The 21,669-nt window shown below is 31.6% G+C and overlaps 2 protein-coding genes and 1 pseudogene across 3 annotated transcripts; 1 reads left to right on the top strand and 2 right to left on the bottom strand.

Moving 5' to 3' along the window:
* The first annotated feature begins 5,572 nt into the window (after window positions 1-5,572).
* Window positions 5,573-7,747, top strand: LOC105643859 (spindle assembly abnormal protein (DUF620)). Of its 2 annotated transcripts, XM_037635905.1 has the most exons (4): window positions 5,573-5,670; window positions 5,863-6,121; window positions 6,647-6,985; window positions 7,118-7,747. In XM_037635905.1, the coding sequence occupies exons 2-4, from the start codon at window positions 5,909-5,911 to the stop codon at window positions 7,604-7,606; spliced, it is 1,041 nt and encodes a 346-aa protein (XP_037491833.1). In that variant the 5' UTR covers window positions 5,573-5,670; window positions 5,863-5,908; the 3' UTR covers window positions 7,607-7,747. The 2 variants fall into 2 exon arrangements, with proteins under 2 accessions (XP_037491833.1, XP_012084472.1); XM_012229082.4 differs by lacking the exon at window positions 5,573-5,670 and having other exon boundaries at window positions 5,677-6,121.
* Window positions 7,748-9,891: 2,144 nt separating this feature from the next.
* On the bottom strand, window positions 9,892-16,600 carry LOC105643856 (uncharacterized). Its single transcript, XM_012229080.4, has 3 exons — window positions 16,214-16,600; window positions 15,919-16,134; window positions 9,892-10,270 (listed from the first exon to the last, which is right to left on the bottom strand). Exons 1-3 carry the CDS (start codon window positions 16,478-16,480, stop codon window positions 10,190-10,192), a joined length of 564 nt encoding a protein of 187 aa, XP_012084470.1. The 5' UTR covers window positions 16,481-16,600; the 3' UTR covers window positions 9,892-10,189.
* A 710-nt stretch (window positions 16,601-17,310) lies between these two features.
* On the bottom strand, window positions 17,311-19,137 carry LOC149496870 (uncharacterized; annotated as a pseudogene).
* Between the last annotated feature and the right edge of the window lie 2,532 nt (window positions 19,138-21,669).

The following is a 21,669-nucleotide window of genomic DNA, read 5'->3' on the forward strand; positions in this document are numbered from 1 at the left end:
TATAATGTAATTGAGATTGCAAATGTAATCTTCATTACTTAAATTCATATAATATTCATTACACAAAAAAAAACATATTATTATCCATTACATCAAACATATATAAACCAATTACATCAAGCCAACCCAATTAAAGCTCTGCCATTTCACATCACCGCCTTATCACTACCACCACCAACATCGCTCCACCACCACCTCCACCACTACTCTACCTCCACCACTACTCTACCACCACCACCACCACCACCACCTCAACCACCACCACACTTCAACCACTTTATCACCACTGCTCCACCACCACAACCACCTCAATCACTCTACTATGACCACCACCACCACGACATAATTAAAATTATATTTTAGTGTTTAATATGCAATGCGGAATAAAAATTATATTTTATTCTTTTATTTTTAAAAAGAATAGAATAAAAAATCACTAAGATAATCAAAATATCCATAATTTATATTGTAATTTAATTTATTCAATGAAAATACATATAAAAAAATTCACTTCTAATGACTTTAACTTTTATTTTATTACCTTACATTTTTTTTGGCTTAGCTTTTTTAAATTTTTAGTTCAAATAAATTTATAAATCTAAATTATCTTTAATAGCTTAATATAGTGAATAGCTTTTGATTCAAATATTTATTTTGTATTAATAATGATGTGGTGGTGGTAGTGGTGGAGTGGTGTTTGAGGTGGTGGTGGTGGTGGTGGTGGTGGTGGAGTGGTGGTTGTGGTGGTGCTAGTGGAGTTGTGGTGGCATGATTGGTGGTGGTAGTGTGCTATACATATTTACAAACAAACATAAAAATGAAATGGTGATTACATTCTGTAAATTTTTTCAATTGCATTACCAAACATATTAATGGAATCTTAATTACATTACATTTTTCATTGGATTATATCTTTGATTATTACATTATATTACATTGCATTACATCCAACCAAACATAGTCTAAGTTTTGAATGCTAGTAATTCCTTTAGCAACAATTTGGGAATATTAAATACTAGGAGAAACGAATAGGAACATTGCTAAAGTCAACTTAGAGTTTGTTCAGCCAAATTAGTTTTTAGCTATTTTAGTAGAGTTTAACTGTTAATTGTCTGAGTAGTTTTTCATGAAACACTAAAAGTTATATATATATGTTAACTTTTCATAAAATGTTACATTAACCTCTAAAAGTTAGTTCAAACATTATGTCATTGAACACTATAAAAAATAATATTTAGCATTTTCACCGGTCAAATGTTAAAAGTTACTTAACAAGCTGTTATCGAACATAGCTTTAATTAAGAAAGACCTTCTCTACAATTCTTAGTAATCGACTTCAATATTGATTTTAATTTAAAATGGTAGCTGCCAACTTTATAGGATAAATCTAATAAAACTTGATAGCAAAATCTAGATCATAGTCTAAGATTCTAAGAGAGCTTGCAAACAAGTTCAGTTTTAGAATAAAAGGGAGCTTAAAACAAACAATACCCTTTTGATAGCTTGCAACAGTCCAAAAGTCAAAATTTTTTGTGTTAATCCAAACAAACAAACTGGATTTGTCAATTTAATCCAAAGAAAATGGATTTTGAAATCGAAATTTAATTACAAGAAAAAAAATTTTTGGAAAAAATTAAATTTTATTCCAAGAAAAAGAATTTCAAATTTTTGGAATTTTATAAAAAGAAAATAACATTTTAAGAAATAGATATTACTTCAAGACAATGAACTTTTGAGAAAAAGCAATTTTATGCCACAAAAGAGAATTTCAAAATTTTGGAACTTTATTCCAAGAAAATGAATTTCTGAAATTTGAAATTTTATTCCATATAAAGAAAATGAATTTTCAAATTTGGGACTTATTCTAGGAAGAAATGATATTTCAAATTTTAGAAATGAAATGAATTAAGATACTGTTTTATTCTCCATTTTAAATTTATCAGATTTTTGAACAATTAAAATATTGTCTCCTCTTAAACAATTTCCTTTTTGGAAATTTCTTGCCTACACCCTATATATGGGTGATCTCATACACCAAACCAATCAAAACAAGTTTTCTAAAAAAATTTTATTGTTTTTTTCCTTTTTTTTCTAAACCTATGGTTAGAAATACCATTGTTTGAACAAAAATATTGTTTGTAATTGATTTGTTATATAAGTGGGTCCATACATCGGGTTTAGGTAAGCTTTTATAGACTCCTTAGGCTTCTTGAAAGAATGTAAGAGGACCATTTTCTATTTCATTTCCACTTCACCTTCTTTAAGCTTTCTCTCTCTTTTCCTTGTACCTCTTTTCAAATCCTTTTCTTATAAAACTAAAGTGGCTCAGCACGACATTAATGCTCCTAAAATGAAAAACTTTTTGCCACCAACCAATGATATTTAGATGTCTTTCTACTAGTAGATAAAGAAGAAATTGTGTTCAAATATTGCACAATAACTCAATTCTCTCCAAACTCCTTCTACCCATATATGCATAATTACTATGGATCAAGCAATTTCTTTTAATCAAAAATTCATTTACCTATTTGATGATTCTTATTGATTTATGTTAGCTCTATTCATTTAACTATTTTCTTTAAAATTTCATTGTTCAAATGGGGGATGTCTTACCATTCTAGAATCCTCTAAACGAGGCTAGAAATGGCACTCCCATTTGTTCTTTATCGCTTTATTTACCTATTTCTTTAATTGCTTTCTTTACCGCTTTCTTATAATTGTCATGCATTTATCTATCTTAAAATTGTTTTCACTCAACAAAACATTAACATTTAGGCCAATTATTTGATTATTTTAAAAGGAAAACCTAGTATCGAATCCTTCTTTGGTTTCAATGATTAGTGCATTTTATTTATTTTGACCAACTCCTAGAGTTAAAATTACGGTTTTCTTTAGATTTTTCCCTCAAAAATAAAAAATATAAGTAGCGACTCCTTTTCAATAAAAACAATCAAATTAAATATGCTTTCACACTGTGAACCCAAGTCAATATGAGCATTCCGATTTCATTTTTTAGGATATTAGACTAGGCGCTCATGTCAGGGCCTCACACCACAACAATAATAACAATATTGAGCAAATAATCAATAATAAGAACAATGAAAAGTAAATATTAAAGCATAATGGAGGAAATGAAAGCATAAATAAAGCATAAAAGGAAATGAAAGCATAAATGAAGCATAAGAGCAATAATGATAAAAACATAAAGGCATTAAAGATAAATAAACTGCAGGAATGAAAAGTAAAGAACTGTAAATGTAAATTGACAGAATGTAAATTGGATTAAACTAAAAGTTGGCAAGAACTATGATTCAAAGCCTTTGATGTTCTTCCCTTAAAGGTAACAAATATGACCATCACAATCAAAATTAATGTTTCCTATTGATTTAAGTGATTCTTTTGATTCTAGAACATCATCTAAGCCTTAAGGCTTGATGCTAGACCCAAAAGGACCAATAGAATTGAGTTTAAGCATGAAGAACATGATACATGGGATTCTGGACAGGAATCATGTGCGCCATATGTAATGGCATGTGCCATTACTCTTGTGGCGTGCTTTAGAGCTAGAATAGAGTGTTCACAAGCCTTTAAACCTGTTTGGCTAGGAAGAAGTGGCATGGGTCACTACGTATCGCATGCGCCACTTTTAAGGAGTCAAACTACTTTTGAATGATCACGAGGTTTCCCTCACATGCAGGCTTCAATAGGTGGATTAAGCCACCAAAACAAAGAAAAAAAGAAGGGACAAAGATTAAAGCTCTTAGATATTAGCTTTGGTGGAGATAATCATAAAACTTGAAAGGAAACCGAGATTGATTAATTGTTTGCAATTTGTTAGAGATTTAACATCAAGGGCCGGTTCAGGTTCAACATTTTAAAAATTTTGAACCAGCGGTTCAATTAACCGGCCATGCTTATAGTATACGATCTCAATCTATATATCAGATCATGATATACTTAACCATTTTTTACCATTTTTGGCATGTATTTAAATTATATGGATGTCTTAAGAACTTATATATGTATCCAAGAGATTTTATAAACTTCCGCTATAAACAGAGTGAATATTTATTTGTGTATAAGCAATCATGATATTAGATCATGATATAGTTGAACTATAATTTAAGTGATGGAGATTGTATGGATGTCTTAAGAACTTATAAATGTATTTGCGTGATTTTATAAACTTCCGCTATAAACAGATTGGATATAAGTAATTTGATCCAATGAGTTTTGAAGTGTTCTTGAATTTGTTTATTTGGTTGATGATAGTAGTTATGAGAGGTTGAAGATTAGATGTTGCATATAAGTGTTTTATAAGCAGGTTAAAATTTTGGGAATGATAAGAGATTAGGGGGAATTCTTGCAGTTCTTCTGCAGAATTTTCTTATTAGGATTTTAGTAAGATAATGCATGTAAAGGATAATAATGTTTAAAGAATTGAGCTATAATTATTTAATCGACAATAATTAGTGCATTTAGCATAAGATGTGGCACCTTCGGATTGGTCTATCCATAGACTGGGTGGTCTATGCGTATCCAAGTATGGGATGTTATAGTTTATGTACGACCAAGGAAACTAACCAATTGTGTTTTATTGATATACTTGGTAAATGTGGATTGAATTGGACTATTATATTATGTAATTGGATTATGCATTCATGTAATGAGATTACATGTTTTAGAAGAAAATCTTATTCGTTGCATAATTAGGTGATCATATTATGCAATTGGATTGTATATGATTGAATAACAACGCACATTACTGAGAAAAGAAGCCAATGTTTTTATACTCAGACCAATCTTATTTATGTTTAATTTTATTTTATGTTTACTCTGTATTTTGTTTCAACAATATAAATTTATTAACTTTGCATTTAAATATATATCAAATGTTTTATCAATACAATTTTTTTAATTATCCAAAAATAGTTCAAAGAGTTAATTATTTTTGAGATTTTACTTAACATATTTTTGATTATTTCTATTGTTCATGTAAAGTTGCAAAATGAAAACTTTTTATAAAATGATAACATAAGTCAATTACAATAAACATTATCCATGCGTGAAGTGTGTCAAGACTAGTTTGTTAAATGGAGATGCATATTAAATAGACGTGCAAAGAAACTATAAATATTATACTTTCTTAAAAGGGAAATATGAATATAATTTTCTTTAAGAAAATATATGACTAATAATTTGCAATGAGTAAGAAAATAGAAAGTTAGCCTATTTTTATAAGATGGAGAGAGCATTAAAAAAGCTTTATGGTTTGTTGATCCATGAAATTAACAAAAAAAAAAAAAAAAATGCTATTAGCAATAGCAATACCAATAAGCCTACTAAATTTTTTATATATTAGTTGTTAATTATTCATATTATAATAAATTCAAACCCCTGTTACTATTACGTACCTTTTGGATAAGTTCTAATTTTCATAGTACGTGTTACAAAAACATTAATCCATAGTACATTTTATGGATTGGTCATCTGAAGAATATTGCAATAATGTATTCAGAGGTCCCCAAAAATAGAAACTCAAAAGCAATCAAATCTAGCTACAAATCATGCCCACAAAGACGCCTATAAGCAAGGACAACCTTAAGCAAATTTCTCATTCACAATTTCCCTACCATCCGTAGGTATAGCCTTGGTGAAAAGAGAAAGGCAGTAAGCCCTTTTGTGTTCTAAGCCTTGTAATTTAGTTATTTATTTATTTTTATCCTCCTTTCTTCTTCTTTAATTAGTTAACCTCTCTACCTTTCACTTTTTTCTTCATTTTTTCTACAACATTATTGTCATAAATTTGTTTTTTACTATTTACTAATTTCAAATGAAGAAACTTTGTGCAAATGTTGACAGAGATGATGCCCTTGAGACAGTTCTTGAGGTCCCAATACCAGAAGAAATGTACAATAGTATGGGAAGCAATAAGACCTTGCGTTGGCATAACATGCTTGCATGGATGAAGGCTCAAACATCTGATAAATGGTCACAACCGGTGATTGCAGCCCGCATTAACGAGCTTCGTTTTCTTCTTTACATGGTTGGATCTCCTCTTATTCCTCTTCAGGTGCAAGTTGGTCATTCTGTTCACAAGCCTGTTAAAGATTGTTCAATTGTAAGTAATACATAGTGTGTTTAAAATCGGACAGAACATGAATTAATTGAATTAGATTGGATATGATTTTTCACTTTTTATTGTTATAGTAAAAAGCCCAAATATTAAAAAAAAAAAATACCCATTTAACTTCTTGAAAAGAGATATAATGAAGTTATCAATTGAAAAAACTAAAAGAATTGTAAAAAAAATTTGATTAAACAATTTATAGGAAGAAAAAAGTTGCTTGCGAGTCATGGAGATCAAATCCAGGACCTTCTAAAACTTTGCTGTTCTTCCTGAACCATTCGACCCTGGTTTCGATTTTAAAAGCCATTTACTTTAAATTCTAATTCTGCCTCCTTGGTTAGCATCAAATCAGAACGGATCAATAGTCGGTTTGCAATTAACGGGTCTATCCTGTTCGATTTTAAAAACACGTAGTAATAAATAAAAATCTCATACCTGAATTAAGATCAACTTTAGATGAATCTTTGAGGATTATATTTGAGAATTTAAGACATGTATTATTGCATTCTGTTGCAGCAAGCTTCGACAGCGAAATATATAGTACAACAATATATAGCAGCAACGGGAGGACAAGCAGCGTTAAATGCAGTGCATAGCATGTGCGTAATAGGAGAGGTGAAAATTAGTACATCAGAATTTCATCAGAGTGACCAGACTATAAAAGTAAAAAGCGGCGGGGAGATTGGAGGGTTCGTGCTTTGGCAAAAAGATCCTGATTTGTGGATTCTAGAGCTTGTTGTTTCTGGATGCAAAGTCATTTGTGGAAGCAATGGCAAGGTTTCTTGGAGGCATTCTTCCAATCAACAAGGACCTATTTCTAATGGTCCGCCTAGACCCTTGCGTCGTTTCCTGCAGGTACCAATTTTTATATTTCCATTAAAAAAATAATTTCTATACAAAAATTCAATTTTTTTTTTATAATAGCTTAAAATTTAACCAACAAGCAATTGCATGGCATTTTGATTTTATCATCTTCCTTGATGGCAGGGCTTGGATCCAAGATCCACTGCAAATTTATTTATAGATGCCACATGTATTGGGGAGAAAATCATCAACGATGAGGATTGCTTTATTCTAAAGCTTGAGACGAGTCCTGCCATTAGAGAAGCTCAAAGAGGACCAAACTATGAGATAATTCACCATACAATATGGGGATATTTTAGCCAAAGATCAGGCCTTTTGATTCAATTTGAAGACTCAAGGCTTATAGGTATGAGAACTAAAGATGATGATGATGTGTTCTGGGAAACTAGCACAGAATCTGTAATGGAGGATTACAAGTATGTTGACGGAGTTAACATTGCACATAGTGGAAAGACTCGAGTTTCTATTTTTAGATATGGAGAGCAGTCTGCTAATCACAAGAGGCAAATGGAGGAGAAATGGAAGATTGAAGATGTAGATTTCAATGTTTGGGGTTTGTCAAAAGAACATTTTCTACCTCCTTCTGATCACATTAAGTTTGGTAAGAAATAGATAGTTATATTAATATTATTGAGCAAGACGAGAGATAATGTGCATGTTGCTTTTGGAGGACATGATTCAGTCAAAAAGTTTTGTAAATACTATGTATTAGCCAAATTAATGGAAAACAAGAACAAAAGAGTATTTCTTTTCTTTTGTTGTCCCGAGCTAATTACATTATTTTTAAACTATTATATGAGTTATGTATATGGGTTAATATATTTTTTCAACCAAAAAAAAATTATATAAAGGAAATGAAAGAAAGTACAATAAACGCATTGTAAAGCTTCTTCTCTTTTTTTTTCCCTTCTTCTTAGTCCAAAGGTGTTGCAGTATTGATATAATTTCTGAGATGTGCATTCTATATTAATTCCCAGTCATGGTATTCTAGAGAAGACACTAAAAGATAATTATGAATGATATTATAATTATAAATGAAAAAGGATTTTCGAAATAAGAAATAAACAAAACACGGATAAATCTAAATGACTTTTTTTTTAAGTCCAAGCAATCTTTTTCATAGGTATTTGCCTCGTATCCAATCAGGGAATTGAATTGATTATAAAAACATGAATTTAATTAGTTGATTTATTGGTGAAGAAAAATAATACCTAAACAGGTGAATAGATTGAGTTTAAAATAACAACGATTAATTACTATTGCTATAAAGCAAGGTCGTACTTTATCTTTATTACCTTTTCTTAATAATGAAATAGTTTGAAAAAGTGAATTGGTCACCATAACTACTTATCTTAGAACAAAAAAAATAAAAAATAAAAAAAAATAAAAAAAAAAGAACTTACTCCTCAATTGAATCAAATTTCCAATTTGAACTCGAACATAGATTGATGTTTTGTTCAAAAAAATGTGAAAAATCAAAACTTAATTGTCGTGTTGTAAGAAAAAAACGAATTAGGGAAGAGGAAATTTTTTTTATTGAATGTTTTTTCTCAAATTATTTTTTATCAATTTAACTACTTTATTTTATCAATTTTTTTTAGTGTGTGTGTGTGTGTATACACCTGTGATTTTCCAACAAGGTCACCATTCAGTCAAGGGACGAGAAGCTTATGGTTTTCTGACTACATCACAATTGTTCTGGGAGCACGGGATTGCTACCGGCGGCGCTAGCCATTGTAGGGTTTTCATAGTTGGCGACGGTAAGGTTTTAATAAAGAAAATACCATTTCAAAGAAGATGACATGTGTTACTTTTTGGTCCCTCATTGTTTTTCAATTGGGCTTGAAAACTTCTTAATTTATTCAATTAGGTCTCGAAATTAATTTTAATTAGATATACAAAAATCATTGTAATTCCATCAAAGTCAATCAAAATTTATAAAAATAGTTCAACCAATTTCATAAAACTAGATGTAGAATTTTAGTGGAATATGTGGAAATCTTAAGAAATCCTTTGGTGCGTTTACTTACAGAAAACAATTTTCTGTTTTTTTTTTTTTTTCTAAGAAAACAATTTTCTTAGAAAACGAAAACTAGAAAACATAAAATAAAAAATACGTTCACATTATAATAATAAAAAAATTATATTTTAATTTAACTTCACAATCATTATTCAAAACTTTCATAATATAAAATAAATTTAGAAATTTTTTATGTAAACATTTTTAAATTTGTATTATTGATTATTTCTAATAATAATAATATCATTTTATAATTTTTTTTTTAAAAATAAAGGATATAATGTATTTGTAATAATAAAATTATTTATTTATTAAAGCATAATATAAATTTTTATTTTATTTAAATATTTTTATTTTTTCAAATGAAAATATTTTATAGAAAAAATCATTTACAGATACTATAACTTTAATTATGAAAATGTCATTTTTTTTAAAATGGAAAACAGTTGGAGAACATGTTTTTTATTATAAAGGAAAAATCTGAAAAACAACTTAAAACTATTTTTGAAATTTTAGTTAAATTTTAGAAAATTTTTTCCAAATAGAAAACTGACTGATTGAATAAAAAACTCTATTTTCTAGTTTTTTTGGAAAACTGTTCTAGAAAACTACTCCAGTTTTCGACAATTGAACACACTCTTTAATTCAGTCAAACTCAACGATTCTTTTAAAATCTAACATAATCCTAATTCAATACACCCCATTAATTTTTATGCTTTTCCTCTTCATATGAAAATCAAACTGAACATAATTTTTTTTTTTTTTGTTGATTTTTTGTTCTACTAAAGCAGAAAGGACTATAACCTCGGTTATCCAATAAAAAGCAGAATACAATTTCACATGCCACTAATATGCATTGAGGAACAGTACCATAGAGTTTCAAAAATACTTCTAATTCTTACTTTATATAAAATAATTATAAAAACTTTTCATTGAATATTCATCTACTGAAAAAGTTGTTTGAGATCCTTGCAGAAGACAAGATTGCAAGTTTTTGACAACAAAAACTTGGAAAAAACAAGAACCTAACTAGATTCCTACGTTGTTCCTGCTATGAAACTGAGGATAACCGAGTATTGTCCACCTTCCGCATGTCGCAGATTGTGGCAGCATATGAGATTTGCTATTACAGATTTAACAGCGGGTTTGAAGCCCAGGTTCTCAAGTTCTTCCCATCAGTTGCTGCTCCCTTTCGAAGTCGCAGCAGCACCACCTTTTCCTACTAACTTCAGACTCTTGCTTAATTCCCGTGCATTCTGCCATCGGACAAGAAAAACTACTTAAGCACAAGATAGTAGGGGAAAAACAAAAGGCAACTAATAAGTGTTCAGCAATGCACAATTAGATGAAGCCAGTGTCTCAATCATCAAACAAAAATGTAATTGAACAAACTTTTCATTATCTAAAGTATAAAGAACAAGATAGAACAATTAAATGTCACAATTCAACATATGGGACTCATTAGCATAACCTTCAAAATGAACTATGAGGGCCACAGAAAATCCTGTCCATGCTTTACAAACTGGTCAGGTAAAGATGGAGGGTTGAGGACAATCATAATGTCACATCCTATGATCACGCAAACGAATCCTAAAAGGAATTCCAATGGTTCCTTACGGTGAGCTTCCACTGAAAAGTAGGCAGTTACATAATGCTTTCACCAGAAGTAATGTACATCTGTATCATTAAAGCACTGAGGACAAAGTTAAGTGAAGCACTTAGTCCTAGTGTGCAAAAGGTATAGAATAGTTGCACTTCAGAAAAAGGACAGACATGCTTTGTGAATCAGTGTGCTGAAAGATCTAAGAGTTAAGAACACTGGTCGTAAATGTTAAAAGATTAAGCATAAAAATATATGTGAAAAATATTTGCGGTCAGCATGGAGATAGTTAATATATCATTACAGCTTCTGCTCTACATGTAGCTTACATCAGGCCAGAAAACTTTGTTTCCAATAGAATGTGGATGAGCTTGTTTAAGGAATAAATAGTCTGAAAATTGCTTTTTATCAAAAACATTGGAACGGACAGGCTGAGTTAGATAGAGTGGTTAAGGCTTCCAATAATGAAAAAAAAAAAAAGGTCAATCTCGTGCTAGAGATGAGAAAGGAGAAATATTAATTTCAGCAAAGGGATGGACAAAGGAAAATAAGGCATCTATAACTTTAAGAGCATTAGTGGACAAATAGATTTTGCATATAATGAAGGGCGACCAGGTATCATGTATGGATCATGATGTTATACCAGGGGGAAGTTTAACCAACAAACATCAAATAACATCAGATGTATGGATGAGATAAAATAGACGAACATCCCAAGATCCTCAGACCTTGCATGGACCTGAAAATAATAATAACTGACTTCTACAGAATATAGAGCAGAAAACCAGATAGAAAAGGCTATTGAAATACCATCTAAATAAGAATCACTGGTGGAGTTGCTCTAAACAAATGTTTTAGGCTTCCAAGTTTGAATCACAAACTCTACAAAGAAAATGATAACTTGGTAGACCAAAGAAAGACAAGGCAAATGCAACTTTGACACTCAACTTACCAATTTGCTAACCACCAACTCTAAAAAACACTAGCAATAGCTTCAAAGTCCAACAACATAATGTAAAACATATGGCACTTGAATACAAAATTGCACAACTTCCCCTTATTATTCAAAATGGTCCAATATGAGTTAGAATCACGTCAAATTCCAGGCAACCCATCAAAATCAATGTGATGCGGAGTTATGCATTGCTGCATCAATGCATTGAGCCTGATCAAGATGAAAGCTTACAGAAATTCATCCAATATATAAATGAGGATTTATGAAATACAAACAATTTGGGGGGAAAAAAGTTACAAGGGTAGAAAAAGGTGAGGCTGGTTCAAGGCTTATAATGAGTTGTATTATATCATAAATTAGTTACAGACCTCTACATGCTGTAGTGTAGGGAAGAAGAAAAGAAATATTTTGAATATTTGTTTAATCAAAGTGCCGAAAGAATAAAAGATAGGGTGAATGATCTTAAAAAATGACAATTCATGCACATTTTTTACTTGGGGAAACTTATACTTTGCTTAATCTTGTCAACTTTATTAATTATAGCAATTACAGCCACCCGGCATTCGCTTGTCTCTCTATCCAGATAATGTGCCATTCTAATGTCACACCAGTTGCCATATTGACTGCATTAGTTTTTATTTACTTGATCTCCATTTGTTTAGATGAAAATCATGATCAACGCTGATCAAACTAGTGGAGTTCTATTATTAGCTCCTTAAAACAAACAAAAAAGTAATACTGCCAGCACACAATTAGGCACCACATTAAATTTAAACGAAAGGTGCTTAGTGACAACCAAGTTGGTGGACAGAATTGCTACAATTAAAATACTTTACAGACACTATTTAAAAAATAAAAATAAAAATAAAAATAAAGCAATCTTAAGAAGCTTAAAATGAAAAATGAGCATCATTTAGATTTTTTAGGTCATTAAGGATAAATTGACCATCCAAAAAAACAAACTTGAATTCTGTTCTTAGGATTTGGGTATCAGAAGTTAATTACTCTAAGTTCACGATGTAAAATGGAAAAGGTGGTAGGTATAGGCTCATTTTTCCTTTTCAGAGGATAGGCAAAGCAGAGGTAGTCTGGCTGATAGTTTAAGATATGACAACAAAATAACCGTTTAGATGTAACAAAACTATTTTTAGTTACTCTTTTAAACAATAGTTGATACTCAAATTTGCACATCTATAAACACAATAAATATTGTCAGAATATGAAACCTTAAAGTAGGTAACTAAGCACATAAGATACTATAATCAATCAATCAATCTAACTACACCCTAGTGTGACAAAAAGTTCCACATTAGGTATGAAAAGGCAATCTTGAGCCATATAAAGCGGAGTGCTACCCTCAACCCATTGAGTTAGCCTTTCCAGGTGAGACCAACCCCATGACACTAGGACATGAACTACATCAGCAATTTCTAGTAGATGAATATAAATATTCAAGAAACGAGGAAAAACTTCATATGGGTTCGACAGATCTTAAAAAATGTCTCATGGTTCCAAGTAAAGATTTGCGCATTAGGGAAGAGTATATTTGTAAAAATTATTATGATCCAGGGTAACAATTGTGAGGACTAATGTGGTAAGACTAGCAAAGTCCCGACTAGGATATGTTTTTAGCATAACTTGTTAGTTTTTAAGTTCTTTTTTTTATTTATTATTTTTTCAACTTTGCTCAGCAATAAGCTCATTAGGCTTCTGAGGATATTGCACTCTAGTGCATGCATTAACAATGAAACCAAGTTCACTACTAATACTAAGAACTTTGAACAGTCTTGACTTAAAGCACAAAAGTTTATTAATCTAGAAGTAGGACCCGGATATAAAGAATCCTGATAACCAAAAGATTCAAAAGAGCATCTTTCCACAATGACGGAGAGATTATGATATATGCAACTACACTATAGAATAAAGGCATATGTCTGTGATTGTAACATGTTTACTAAGCTCAGGGAAAAATTCTTGTAGATATATATTAGGCTGGTCAAACGCTGCAACCCAAATATTCTTGGGCATTGAATAAACACAATGCTTTGTAATTTACATGATTAAAAGAAAAGCTTGAAGGGGGGACAGGTGCCGTATATCACGCACACTCTCTCTCTCTTTTCTTTTCTCTCATCCGACATTAGATTCTGGATCCTTCAGTTAGGTCTAAAGTTTAGTAGAGCAAGGCCCAGACAGATTTCCTCACCGTTAGTTCTTTAGCCTTACATCTAACTTGAGCATCAGTACCCTAAAGTGAACTAATTTCTGCCAATATGGTACTTGAAATGAACTGGCACATTCGGAAACAATCCATGCCAAAAACAACATTAGTAAATAATTTGACCCGATTATATAATTTAGACACATTTTTATGATCTCCAGAAGGTAACAACTAAGTGAAGAGTTAGAGATCATAAAGCATAAAGGACGCAATAAAAGGATAAAATAAACATTCAAATTTAGATAAGCTCCACTACTAAAACAGTCACAGGAGGACAAACTTAACTTTTCAGTTTGGCAAAATTTTTGGCCAATGGACTAGACAATCATTGAGAGTCCATTTCATACAATATATAGGTAGTTAGCATTAACAATATAAGCATCCAGTGACATCTTATAACCATGGAGTATGGATATATGCTACGAACAAGTAGAAAACCCACACCAAAATCACACCACAAAAGAAAATAAAAGATAAAGAAGAAGAACCACAAACATATCCAACTTGAGCATAAGATCTAATAACACAAACAGCCACAGATAGCAGTCTAGAGCATTATAATCTATCCATCAATTTATCACGCTGACTCTATAAAGCTTAGTCACATATACTTAGTTCAAGGAGAATGGACCATCTTAAGCATCATAAAGTGGGAAAATAGATCAGTGCATAGAGTCCTTATTCCACAGCTTTTATTTGAGAGCTGTCTTAAGTCGCATATTCAGTCTGCATCTTAAGCTATCCAAATCGTGAACTTGTTTTCAATGGGCAAATTTCTGTAATTTGGAACCGTTCATCAGTTTTGCCATTTCAAGTAGAATCGATTAACCATAATTTACAGAGATAAGCATGATAGATTCTTCACCAAATCTGCTATCGTCCTAGATAATGACACGTATCAGAACAGAAGTTTACTCATGTGGAATCTAACAGGCTAGGAAGAGAATATGATGGAGGATGTTTCATGATCTGACTAGTGTTCCACATATTCCAAGTTATCATACAGGACGTTCAACTAACCTGATAAGCATCTTTACAGGGTATTTCTCAGGTGGCTCACAATAACAAATTAACAGTAGTTAACACTTCACACACTTAAAAATGCCTATTACGTATTAACTACATATCAGATGTTGCAATACCAATGACCAACATCCAAAGATAAAATAATAATAATAATAATAATGCTCGTTGAACTTGATTCACCAAATAAATATCTAGCTTCTTGTCAAGTGACTCGAGTCTGAAATCCTCAAACAACCATTTACAGGTCCAAACATTATAAAGTTCTCAAATAGGACTCAAGAGAAGCTTCTAGACCCTTACAACTTAAAAATAGTAAGTGTGTAAAAACAAAACCCATAGCAAGGCCACAAAGTACCAAAATTCAAAATTTTTCTTCTTTCAAGTGACTATTTACATGTCTGAACCTCCTCATAAAGTTATCAAATAGGACTTGGAAAAGCTTCTAGATCCCTACATCTTAAAAATAGAATGTAAAACAAAACCCATTGCAAGAATACAATGATTCAAAATTCACATTTTTTTTCCAGGAAAAAAGGGCGGGACAAGAGAGACATCCAAAGAACAAGAACAAAGGTAAAATAAATGAGGGATAATCCATCTCAAAACATTCGAGGTCACTGAAAATACAGAAAATCTTTATTGAAAGCTAAAAATTCCAACAACTTAATCACCCTTCAAATTATAATTTAAATTTGTGACGACATATAAATAATAAAGCTTCTTCCAAAAATACTGGGTGACTTGAGAAATTTACTTCCCTTAAGACCACTAGCACTAAGATATACTATAGCAAACAGCAACTTTCAACACAATGACAATGTGCATTGTTCCAGTCATAAATGATCTGGAGTAATACTTTAACTGGTAGCTCAGAACCTAACCCAACTCCTAACCACAAATCAACTTATGCACAGTAGCATGGATTTTTCAAAGTTAATGCAACATAAAATAAACTTAGATTTTTTCTTCTCAATAAAGTAAATGATTTTTCCCAATTAATTAAGATAACTATTAAATGTTGGTTCGAATTTCCAAAAGCAAATGGTTTATAACTTGGTAATTGATAACTAGATACAGAAAAATAAAGCCCTAGAATGCTGACCGTTGATTGAATAGGAGGCGGATCTAGAATAATGGAGCGGACAGACATCTTAGCGATCTCAGAAATGGCAGCATCTCTAATCCCAGGGACATCGCTAGTCAACTCCTCGTAGGCAGCCTCAAAAGCCTCCAGCCAAAATCGAGGCAATCTGATCCGACGGCTATTAGTGTAAACATCCCACATGTGCTTCACCACCTTCTCCCTTTCCTCCATTTCCTACAATTTTCTCCTAAAATCAGCCAAGATCCATTTATCCATACACATTAAGAAAGAGAGAAAAAAGAGAGAGACTGACAAGGACGTCGAGATCGTCGTGTATAGGAGCATCAATGTCGTCGTAAAGACTATTGAGATTGCCGGAGGACCAACGTAGGGTGACGGTTCCGGTGAACATCGACCAAAATGCCAAAAGCAGAATGGCAGCTAAAGCCCAGAACTTGTAACGTCCTTTCCCGAATAGAATAGAATCAGAGCTATCCTTCTTCGCATTTGCTTTTCCCTCTGTTGTTCCCGTCGCCGTCGCAGCCGATGTCGATGTCGGGAGAGAATCGTCATCCTTCATGTCGGTTCCAATTTTTTTTTTTTTTAATATATTGATAAGGGAAGTTGGTTACTGTGTTTGATCTGGCCAAAAGGATTTCCTGTTTCCGCAATGGAGAAAGATTGGTCTATTGTGTATATTTTGTGGGACACCACGCCTTCTTTTTTATTTTTCTTTCTCTTTGACTTTGATTAGCTCTGTGGGAGTTGACGTGAGTTGGCGGGAATAGTGCTCGCCGTTGATTCATGGTTGTTTGGTTTGTAGAGTTCAGATGCAAAGAGAGAACGAAAATGATTGGTGTAAATGAGTCCTATTGAAAAATATTTTTAAAACGGACCGGATATTGAACCGGCATGGTAACCTAGTCACGGTTGGACCAGATCAACTCGATTGAACCAAATTTTTGACTTTTTTTTTTTTACATATTTATCAAAAACTAAAATAACAAGTACCAAATATAAATAATAAATATCACAATGTAAATTAGAAATAAATGTCAAGTATAAGTTATAATTAAATATTCCAAACATAAATTAGAAACATATATCCAATATAATTTATATTAAAAATCCAAATATAAACTATAATTCAATATCTCAATATAAGTAAACATCCAAATTTATGAACGATGCAACCAATTTTCATTGTCAAGATCATTATAATCATCTCCTCCTTTTGATTGTATTGCATCAATATCATCATCATCCTTAACATCTAAAAAAATATTTAAAAAATAGAATTAAAGAGAAATTTCAAACAAGTTTTGTTTCAAGATAAATTTAATAGTGCATAAAACAAATTAATCAAAAGTTAAAAACTAAGAACAAACCTTGAGATGCATCTCCAACATTCTATGGATACTCTTCTTGAAGTGCACTTTCAAGCTCATCAAAATTAAGTTTTCCTTTTTCTTCTTTTTCCACGATCCAAAATTCAATTTTGTCAATGGACTCATAATCAATTGGATGGTAAAGTCTTTTGTTTTTTGTCAATCTATCAATTATAAGTATATGAAAGTATTATTTCTATGCAAGGAATAAGATATAAAAAATAAATATATGAAAAAAATATGTCTCACCTATCTTGCAAGCTACAAGTTGTAAAGAACATAAACAAGATCATTAAACCTTTGATGCTCCAATCTATTTCTCTTGTTTATGTGAATACGTTCAAATACACTCCAATTGCGCTCGCATCTAGAAGAAGAAACAGTTTGGCTAAGGATTCTACAGTCAATTTTTGCAAATTTGAAGCATCATAACCAAATATGCTCCACCATTCATCTTTTGTTGAATATGAAACAAAATAAATAAATTTTTATATAAAAATCACGAAATGCATATACATAAAACTCCCCAAATCAAAATAAGAAATTATAGTTATATCAAATTAATTCTTGCTAGGTCTAGTGGTTTTGCTGCAATTGAGAGCCTTTGGCCGAGCTGCCCATCTCTCGCTCTCGAAAGATTCTTGTCTCTTCTAATATCTTTGTTCCTCTAAAATCCTCTATCTAATCAATTACATCAAGAAAATCTCGCATAACTTCTAGCTTTCTATAAAAAGTGGCTTGATCTTATTGAAAAGCATGATTCAAGTAACATGTTGATGCATGGAGGTCTCGAGGCAACATTCTATCCCATCTATTCTTTATAATATCAGTGTAGGGCTTGTATATATTCTTCTTATTTTTGAATATCTTTTTAATCCCCAAACATGCCCTATACATGATCTCATAAATATAAACCAAAGATGATTTTTCATCGGTATCACAAAGGCGCAATAAACATATTATTGAAGTCATAATTCTCACAACCATCAAGCAATTATTCCACATATTTTCATCCAACACAATTTATTTCACCTCTTTACCTTTTTGCATTTTCAAAAATTGCTTATAAGCTCACCAATAACCAAAGCTTGCAAATCATCTTTGTGGCCATGTATGCTTTGTAGTGCAATAGAGTTAGTTACAAAATGAGTAGCCCCAAGTTTGATGATTTCTCTCCAATTAACTCTCAGCCAATTCAAGGTGACTTTACAATTATAAACAAAAACAGTCACTTTATATGTAAGAACTATAAGACTTTAGATCGTAGGCATTTTCCTCATATCTTTCATAATTAAATTCACACAACGAGTTGCATAAGGTGACCAACTAATAAAAGGATATCTTTCCATAAGCTTACTAACTGTAGCTTTATAATTGGCTCCATTATCAATCACCAAATGAACTACATCACGAGGACTAACCCATTCTACAATTTCAGAAAAAAGATTACACAAATTTTCTACATTTGTGTAGATATCAGAAGCATCAACTGATTTGATAAATGAAATCCTTTGGACAGTAAATCAACAAATTAATTAATGGTCTTCCTCTAATATTTGTCCATCCATCTCCCATTATAGTACAACTAGTTTCAACCCAAGTGTTTCTATATGAATCAATAATCAACTTAACATGCAACTTAGCATCATGTAACAAATTAACAGGCAAAGCATGATATGAGAGAGCCTTATAGTCATGACCAATGTTAGCTATTTTATTGATAGCAAGTTAAAAATAAGGCAAGTTCAAAATAAGGCAAGTTGCAAGCATTTATAGGGATACAAGCATCATAAAACCACAATGCAGTAGCCATATAAGTGTCATTCCATTTTCCCTTACTTTCATACATGCTTTAATACTAGGTTGAGAAGAATCACTTACACCTTTTTGAAAATATGACTCAATCCTAAAACCAGAAGGAGTTTTCCTCTTTCCTTTTGAACTCCCAATCATATGAGAAGGAAACATTTGGATGTCATCAACATCTTCAGCCATTGGAATTGCATTATTCAACCCTTTCTTATCCTTTAGCTTTTTGTGTGTTCTCATCTAATGAGCATTTGATGTGATGTCGAATATCTGCAGTCACATTTTTGCATGGATCAATATTCCCTCTAGTCCCAGCAAGATGTTGCTTCATTCTATTAATGCTCCCACCTGCAACTCATTTTTTGCAAAATTCGCAAATCAAAATCTTTCTTCCTTGTGAATTTATTCCTTCTGTAACATATTTCCATGCTATATCTTTTTTTTAATCAAAGAGAACCTCCCACAAAAGGTGCTATAGAAGCTTGTTCTATAGATTGTGCATCAGATGACAATGTGTTTCTTGATTCCCTGGCTTCTGCAAAGGAAGGGCATAAATAAAACTATTAATTTAACAATATTAATTTATTAATTAAATAAAATTAAACAATTAGATAATCTATCATTAATTTTAAATGATAATAGCATATGGAGGTTTTCAACTATTGAGTACTGCATAATTAAATAAAATTAAACATAAATTAAACCTTAATGAATGAGTGACCCAATGAAATATCCCGAATTTTTATTTTCAAAACTTTTAAATTTTTATTAAATCAAAAATTTCGATTTTTGACTATATGGGCTTTAAACACCAAACAATCTTAGATTTGGGTCCAAAGTGTTGTGAGTTGGGCCCAAGCCCAAATATATTGTCAGAATTTTCGATTTGAGGACAGTTAAAAATTTTCAAGAAATAATATGAAACTCCAGCAATTTAATCTGTTATGAATATATATAAATTAATTATCCTAAAAATCAAATATCATAATTGTTCATATTTTATTTATATTGAGTGAATGGAGAAAATATTATGGAACCAAACTAAATAATTAAAATAAATCGAACCGGGCCTTAAAACTAAATTGATCTTTCGAAAACCACACAAATAGCTTGAAAACCAAGTGAAAAAACCTACAAACCGAGCAAAAATCGAGGCGAATCATTAAATTAGACCAAACCGGTTCGAATCGAACCGGAATGGTCTAGAAGCCCCAAGATTTTTTCTTTTCTTTTCTTTTCTTTTCTTTTTTTTCTTTTTCTTTTTTTTTTCTTTTCCTTCTTTTTCTCTTTTCCCTTCTTCTTCCTGGAGCCAGCGCCATGCGCGCGCACCCCCTCCCCCTCCCTTTTTTTTTCCGACCACCCGAGACCATCGCCAACCTCGTTGTCGCCTTCTCACTGCAGCAGCCCTCGCCTCCCTTCCTCTCTCTCTCCTTTCGTTTCTGGCGTACACTCACAGCAGACTTGCGAGTTTGTGATCGGGAAATCGCGTCGCCTCTTTAGCTCAACTCTCCGGCGATCGATCGACTCCAGCTTCATCCCCGTCGACGGTGTAGCTCCGCTCTCCCCTTCTCCATCGTCGTTCATCTACTGGTGCAACAAATCGCAAGGAGTTGCGATATCGTTCTTCGGCAGGGACAGTGGCATTTCCTTTCTGTCTTGCACTTTTCCGACATTTTCGCAACTGGGTAAGCAATTTCCAACCTTTCTCTTAGTAAGGTAAGTTGATTAGTGAATTTGCCAGCCTGTGTGCTATGAGATTAAACTGGAATTTAGGAATTTTATTTTTAATTATTCCTTCAAATTATTGTTTGATAGTGTACATATGAGGTAGTAGGTCTAATATTTGCAACAGATTGGTTAGTTGGTGTGCAATTTAAGATTTTAGCGTAGAAAAACTACGAATCTGTGTAGTGGCAGCAAATATATTAAATTGTTGTAGAAGACAAATATGGATGAGGAAGTGTATTTTTTTTTTATTTCCAGGTCGATAGATATTCATAAATGCTTATTCATATTCAATAGATGATGGTTCATGGATCATTAAATGGAATTTCGAGATCTTAATTAATAACAAGGAAATGGAAGAGTTTATAAATTATAATTGCATATAATTATTAAAGATATATATATATATATATATATATATATATATATATATATATATATATATATATATATATATATATATATATATATAGTTACACTAGAAGGATATAAACGTTAAGCCAATATAAATTTGCAATTGTTTATCTACTTAGTTATTTGCTTAACCTTATAAAGTAAAGTTAAAATTTTGTATTGGTGATTAATTATTGATGTTGTTAGTTGGATGATACGAGATACTTAGAACATAATGTGTAAATTTGAATATAGTAAAACTTCTTGTTCTAATAAGTGGTAACTGAGGTTAAGCTTGAAGTCTTACATGCCTAGGTACTAATGAAAAGATATGGAATAAGAATTAATCGTGAAAGTTAATTATGCACATATGCTTGTATATACATACATATGTATCCAATGACTGATAAATGATGTTATTTAGAATATGAATTAAGCTCATGTAAGTTGTTAT

The sequence above is a fragment of the Jatropha curcas genome, chromosome 4, assembly GCF_041381405.1.
Source record: "Jatropha curcas cultivar XTBG-Jc1 chromosome 4, XTBG_Jcur_1.0, whole genome shotgun sequence".
In the NCBI taxonomy this organism is placed as follows: Eukaryota; Viridiplantae; Streptophyta; class Magnoliopsida; order Malpighiales; family Euphorbiaceae; genus Jatropha; species Jatropha curcas.